This window comes from Micropterus dolomieu, linkage group LG19 (genome assembly GCF_021292245.1).
Source record: "Micropterus dolomieu isolate WLL.071019.BEF.003 ecotype Adirondacks linkage group LG19, ASM2129224v1, whole genome shotgun sequence".
In the NCBI taxonomy this organism is placed as follows: Eukaryota; Metazoa; Chordata; class Actinopteri; order Centrarchiformes; family Centrarchidae; genus Micropterus; species Micropterus dolomieu.
In genome coordinates this window covers 24,483,728-24,491,254 of record NC_060168.1, presented here as the reverse complement: position 1 = coordinate 24,491,254, position 7,527 = coordinate 24,483,728, and the positions used below count along the sequence as shown (strand labels likewise).

The 7,527-nt window shown below is 41.2% G+C and overlaps 1 protein-coding gene across 1 annotated transcript; it reads left to right on the top strand.

Annotated features, from left to right (window-relative positions):
• The first annotated feature begins 3,314 nt into the window (after window positions 1-3,314).
• LOC123958012 lies at window positions 3,315-6,845 on the top strand. The gene is made up of 7 exons (XM_046031168.1): window positions 3,315-3,357; window positions 3,473-3,802; window positions 3,882-4,241; window positions 4,371-4,499; window positions 4,601-4,647; window positions 4,727-4,869; window positions 6,806-6,845. Exons 1-6 carry the CDS (start codon window positions 3,315-3,317, stop codon window positions 4,856-4,858), a joined length of 1,041 nt encoding a protein of 346 aa, XP_045887124.1. The 3' UTR covers window positions 4,859-4,869; window positions 6,806-6,845.
• Window positions 6,846-7,527: the final 682 nt, after the last annotated feature.

Genomic DNA, 7,527 nt, shown 5'->3' with positions numbered 1-7,527 from the left:
CAAAGTGGCGAATGGCCTTGCAAATTTGAGACCCTGGTTGTACTGTCAACCTCTTGTTTTTATCGTCTAGTTTTTACTAAATATGGCAGTGACGTCATAACTGAGCAGAATATAATGTGTTGATCAAACTTAATCTTAGCCCCAACCATAGAAGCCACACTTTACCCACAAAGCTACAGGATAACCGAAATTTCAGTTGTGTTTAGAGCTCATTTAACAGCAATTTATATGTCCTTGTAGGAAATATAAACTGTTAATTAAAGTTCTGTGTTCTTCTACAAATCCAAAAGGTCATACACAGTTCAGGTTCCTACAGTCAATTTTCTTGGAGTTAAGCAGCTGTCCTCCTGATAAATCCTGAGCTCCATCAAAGCTGTCTAGAAGTTTTTTTTCAGAAGCTAAAAGTTGAATTGTTTCCTTAGTCTGTCCTGTCATGTTTTAACTGAAGTTTTTAGTTTTGCTGCTTAGATGTCTCACGATATTTGCTGTGACATTACTGCACGCATGGAAATGTTTAAAATTACAACAGCCTGTTTAATTGTTAACACTATACATGGATGATAGAAATGTGACCCAAAACAAGTTCATCATAGCTTATAATAATGCAGTGCAGTGAGGATACAGCATTTCATCGGACACAAGCTTAGAAAAAGTGGATCAGGGGTTACGTACTGTAACCTGGATTCTATGAATATAGGCGCAGCCCTATAAGGCTATCGCTATTGGGTTTACCCCTTCCGCACGCCTGCGCGGCACTGAGAATTTTAGTCTACGTCCACCCATAGCATGGGCCTGTCTTACATCCGCACCTTGTATATATACAACGGTGAGACCCAGCCTTCGGCTCCCAAATGCCTTTTCTTCAGCACTGAAAACCAAGGTCCAGTGAGGCCTTCAACTTAGAGGGCAGTGCTTATACTCATAGAATGGCGATGGTGCGGCATGGGAGGCCAAGGGCTGACCCATGTGTAAGTCGGGAAACTGGTCCCTTGAACCGCTCCCTGTAGTACACAAACAGCTGCGAACGGCGGTAGGCGGCCGTGCATGCCACATAACAGGACAGCGCTTGCCCCAGGCAGAAGAGGTGGGACGTGACGTCCTCCACCGACCCATGGGGGGGAGGAAAAAACCAGAGAGGGTGATGACACACGACCAAAAGGAGCTTGTAATGCTTTTAGGCATGAACGCCGGGTTAGGGCGCAGAACAGCCGAGCTGCCGTCGCCCTGAGACACAACGGAGCCACGGAGAGGGCAGCCAGATCGCTGACCCTCTTTGCCGATGTCAATGAGCCAGGAGCAAGGCGACCTTAGCCGAAAGGAATCTCAGGTCTGCCGTCTCCAAAGGCTCAAATGGGGCTTGGGTTAATTCACGTAAAACCAGCACCAAATCCCACCGCTTCACCGGCCTGCACCGCCGGTGGGAGAACAAAGTCCTGTCCCCGAAGCCCTTGTGACAGGACAAAATGGCGGCAGCGTAGGTTTTTATCTGCTGGTCGCGTCGGTCCTTCTAATCTCCTCTTTCTCTTCCTCCGTCATGGTGGTGGAGTTAGCTGCCAGCTTGATGAAGGAGGATGCGATGAGGTTAACGTTGTTGGCAGAGGCGGAGTTCTGAAAGCGCGGCCGGAACGGGTCTCGCTTAGCCGGCTGGCTGAGGGCGAGAACACCAGCCATTTCATCCGGTGGGGCGAACTCCTGCCCCCAGATTCACTTGTCCAGTCTGCTCTGATGATGGTGAAATTGTCCAGGCTAACCTCTTCATCTGGAACAGAGTCGTTCAGCCACGTCTCAGATAGCGCAATGATGCAGGCCTCCCGAAAGGATTTCTCCACTCTGGCATCTGGCATGTAGAATGTCCATTTTATTCCCGGAGAGATTGCACATTTGCCATCACAACTGAAGGAAGGGGTGGGTTGAAAGGACGCCTCCATAACCTGGTGCGTACCCCTCCTCGCCTTCCTCGTTTCCTCGGCTTGTGTAGGATTGTCAGCTGGGATTACATCCGATGATTTTAGGAGCCCCAGAAAACGAGAAGATCTTGGCGGGTGTAGGTGAATTTGTTGCCACTCAACCCATCCGGGTGTAACGCTGCACTTCTGACATTGCGGGTGCTCAGTAGAAGGATCACCATAATCCACTGCATTTTTCGAAAGTAGTTTATGTTAGCCATGATGGTGAATAGACTCACAGAAAACGTAGACGAGAGGACAAACAAACAAAGACTTGACTTGACAGATGCGCACCGGTGACTCGACGTGGAGTGTACAGACTGTCCCAGACAGGAATCAATAACTTCCTAGTCGAGGACAGCGAAGTTATCCTCCCGGCGTTGACGCTCCTCGGGGGAGAGGAGAGCACAGTATGGGCAGCGTGACTCGGGGGTGAGCGAGTCTCTCTCTCTATTCCTCCACCCAGTAGCTCCAGGCAGACACCACCGAACCCACAGAGGCTGTGGCCAAAATCGTTGACCTTCGGGAAAATCCTGCTCTTCTAGATGCGTAACATGTGATTATGCATGTGCACCAATCATCTACATTACCACATCTCCAACGCTGGCCCCTCAATACCCAACTCCCAGGCCCCGGATTTGGCTCCTTCCCATGCCACAAACAAAAAACTTTGTTTAGGAAATTTTGTCATTTGTGGTTCTGAGTGAAATATCTCAGCCACTATTGGATGGATTGCAGTGAAATTTTCTACACACATTCATGCCACCCTTAAGATAAACTGTAATTACAAACCTTTGTCAGCTGTTTATGGGTCACCTCCTCGTTATCATCTCAAATAAGTAATTTCTGGAATTGACGAAGACAACCGAAACGCACATTAGCTCTGGTCTGTTAAATGCTAAACCATCTCATTAGGGGAGGGAGCTTTTGTTCAACCTGACTTTCAGCTGCTCTGAAAAAAACACTTTATGGACCCTCGCCTTTGATGCAGCCTGTGAATCTTTTCTCTGAAATACAGGATGTGTTGCATTTGAGACATTCCTTGCAAGACATACAAGCAGCTATAGTGGCCATGGTAATTGCTGCTTAAAGTCAAGCACAACGCAAAAAAATCACTCACAGATAAAGACTAGTGTGTTCAAAAGAAAAGTAAAAAGTGAAAAGTAAAAAATCTCAACATTGGCTGAGAAGGATAAAAGAGACGTGATATGCACAAAGATCAGGACGAGACCAATGTGACAGGAAGTGTACTTTGCATATTCTGTGATAACCAATCAAATGCATTGGATGGTCTGCCGTATTACAACCATCTCACCTCCTTCACTCACTGAAATACCAACAAGTTTCTTGACAAGAGACAATGTCAAGATGATCCTGTTATGGGTTACACTGCTTGTTCTTCATCAGGGATGTAAGTGTTATTTTATTAAGAATTTACATGCCAACTGAATAATTTAATAATCATATATTTTCCACATAATACACTAATTGTTATTTTATATATTGTATTTTTTCTTTTCATTCAGATACGTTGGTTCCAGTGACCACTGTTCAACTTGGTGAATCTGCGACTTTCACGTGTGTTTTGCCTAAAGAAGAGTTGAACAGTGTAATACTCCACTGGTACAAGCAGCGTGCCGGGGATACTCTGAAATTAATTATGACGCTGTTGAAATCTGCAAAACCTGAGTATGCACCAGAGTTTGAATCTGAATCAAGATTCAAGGTAAATACTGATAAGAATATTAGCAACCTGACCATTTTGAGGACAATTCAAGAGGATGAGGGAATGTATCACTGTGCAATAACAGATTGGACTGTTCCTGAATGGAGTGGGACATATCTGTTAGTAAGAGGTAATAGTGTGATCTAATTTTACCAAGTTTTAAACTGTCATTAAGCATGTTGAATCATTAACAGTTTTATATCATGCAGGAAACACTCAAAGGACAATAAACTATACTGTCATTAAGGGACAGACAGTATCTAATCCAGACCGTCCAGGAGATTCGATGACTCTCCAGTGTTCAGTCCTTTCTGACTACGACCACAAGACGTGTCCAGGAGATCACAGTGTGTACTGGTTCAGAGCCGGATCAGATAAATCTCATCCAGACATCATCTACACGGATGAAAATGGACATGATGAATGTGACAAGAGATCTTACTCGCAGAAAAGCTGCATTTATCACTTCTCTAAGAACGTCAGCTCCTCTGATGATGGGACTTACTACTGTGCTGTGGCCACATGTGGGAAGATATTATTTGGAGATGGAACAAAGCTGGACATTCAAGGTAACTGTATTATTATTCTGTTGTTTAGAAAATATATATATTTAAGAGTTATATATATATTCAGTGTTAAGGTGATAAGTCAAATAAAATTGATCAACTCATTGCTATTTCCTTTTGTAAATTTTCCAGGACCGAGTATTTGGTCAAAAATGACCAATTCAATTAGTTTCCTGCTGTGTGCTGTCTTGGCTATAAGTCTGATTGTTATAGCCTTCCTCATTTATGCCATCAAGACAAGCAAGTCTGATTGTTCCAACGGTAATAGAAGTTACTCAGAAGTTCTCTATTAAACTAAAATTTAATTAAAAGCACTACATCTTTTTTATTGTTGTCTATATATGTTCTTTCTCAAAATCCAGCTGCTGTCGTCCTGCAACAAAACAGTGGTTATCAGAAAACTCAACAGGTAAGAATTTAAAGGATTAATCTTATTAAACCAGTTACAAAGCTGTTTTAATTATTAGTCATTTCATGTATTTTCTCAGAGAAATAAGGACACATGGATTTATTCTGCTGTCGTCTTTGCCATGATGAAAGCTGACGGTGCAATAAAGGATGCAAAAACAGCAGAGAAAGAGAGGATCTATGCTGCTGTCAAAGCTTTTGGGTTGGATTAGTAAGCTAACAGGTGTGTTTGTCATTATATTATATATATTATACGTTGGTAATGTATGATCCAGTTAAGTTAGTGATTTGGCTGTCACTCCCCCACCCCCCCAAAAAATTAAAAGAATGTTATCATTAACCACTTTACTACGGATCCTACCCTCCAACCCCACGAACGTATATTAATACTTTAACTCGCACATATATATATACTCAGTTTGCTTATACATACTTTACCTCGCGCATATATACATACTCACCTTGCACATTCATACATACATACTTAACCTCACACATATATACATACTTAAACTCGCGCATATATACATGCTAACCTTGCGCAAAAATAAATACTCACCTTGCGGATACATACATACTTACAAATGACAGTATGTATGTATGCGCAAGGTGAGTATGTATATATGCACGAGGTATGTATGTATGTATATAAGTATGTATGTATGTGCATGACAGTATGTATGTGTGTGCGAGGGTGTATGTTTGTATGTATGTATGTGCAAGCGAAGTATTAAATTTTGGCCTAGGCAGCTTCTCATACCCTTGACTTGCACTACTGATTTGGAGATGGAACAATTTAATAAGAGATGTGCATGTACTTAGATGATTATTTTTAAAGCAGTGTCTATTCTGATGACATGAATCAATTTCTTGTTTCTGTGATAACCAGTTTTTGTGTTTTGTGAAGAACAGGAACTAGAAGTCCATCACCAAAAGCTGTCCTTTTGACACACTGTATGCGTGTATTTAAATGCATTCTACTGGCACACACACACAAGCTTCACGCAGTTTTACTAGTTGGCAGTTGGTTGTGTTAACATGCTGAGAAAAATAGAAATGTGGGAAGAAATAGACTTTTAGTTATCAAACATGAACCTAGATGATGAAGTTATAAAAGTTTTGTAAGAAAATGGTTTTTCAAATGTTGGAAAAATGAGGAAATTACACCTCAAGTAAACACACAAAACTAAGATTTTTACAAGAATATTCCACATAGTGACTCAAATGAAAATGGAAAAGAAACTATGCGTGTTAATGAGTAGCTGCTGGCTCCCCACTTTTGAAACAAAACAAAACCCCAGAGTTGTTTTGAATATACAGTATCTCACAAAAGTTAGTACACTCCTTAACATTTCTGTAAATATTTGATTATATATTATTATTATATAGATTATTCTCATGTGACAACACTGAAGAAATGACACTTTGCTACAATGTAAAGTAGTGAGTGTACAGTATGTATAACAGTGCACGCTGGACACTGCATCAAATTATCAAATTGATCTGCATGGCTGACATCCCAAAAGGAAGCCTCTTCTAAAGATGATGCACAAGAAAGCCCCCGAACAGTTTGCTGAAGTAAAGCAGACTAAGGACATGGATTACTGGAACCATGTCCTGTGGTCTGATGAGTCCAAGATAAACTTATTTGGTTCAGATGGTGTCAAGTGTTTGTGGCAGCAACCAGGTGAGGAGTACAAAGACAAGTGTGTCTTCCCTGCAGTCAAGCATGGTGGTGGGAGTGTCATGGTCTGGGGCTGCATGAGTGCTGCCACACATACTGAAGCAGAGCACGATCCCCTCCCTGCAAAGTGTTATTTCTTCAGTGTTGTCAAATGAAAAGATATAATCAAATAATTACAAAAATGTGAGGATTGTACTGACTTTTGTGAGATACTGTATTTGCGGCTAGCTTGCTTTTTTTTATTGTTCCAAGATTTGTTCGATTTATAGACCTTTTTCCACAACAGACATTTTAATTTGTCATACCATGAAAATCACAGGAGAAACTAATAACATTAAAGACATAGTCCTTAATCCTCAGAGTGTGATCTATTTGAAGATCAATCTGTGATCTCTGAATCTCCTCCTATGCAGCCAGCCACCTGGCCATAGCGCCTGTACATTAGTCTAAGTTCCTTCCATTACTCTCAATCCAGCTGCTCCAGCCAGACACAACCAAACCTACACAGAGGCTATAGCCAACATCACTGACCTTCAGGAGAATGCCGCTCTTCTAGACGCTTTTCTTCCAACTGGTCAGCCCCTCAAATCCCAACTTGCAGCCCCTGGATTCGGCTCTATCCCATGCCACAACCAAACCCACTGCACTCTCAAGGAAAGGCAAATCTGCACAAGCAAAACTCAACTCAAAGACCAGCTAGCTAGCTGGCAAATAATTAGACTGCTTTTTCTGATCGAGTTGACATTTGTGAGAAACTGTTGCTACAAACCATATCCAGGGTTGCCTACTTTCAGTGAGCAGTTGGTTGAGTCACCTCTGCTAGAAAATGCATCAACTATGCTTAAAGTTGTTTCATTTGTCTGTTTTTTAAGTAACAACTGCAATAGCTTATAAATTGATAAAAATTTGTTTTTCTATAATTACTATAGGCCTATTTTGCCATATTTGTTTGGTATTTACTTTAAAATTAGAGAGGTTGTTGTAATGGCAGAAATGTGTAACATTTTATGCATGTTCTTCTATTATTACTATTTTTGTTTATGTCTTACATACACACACACACACACATACATATATATATATGTGTGTGTGTATATATATATATATATGTGTGTGTGTATATATAGTTTGTATCCTTAACATTTTCTTAATATATATATTCTCATTATATTAGTCTATCCACATATGTAGGGTTTA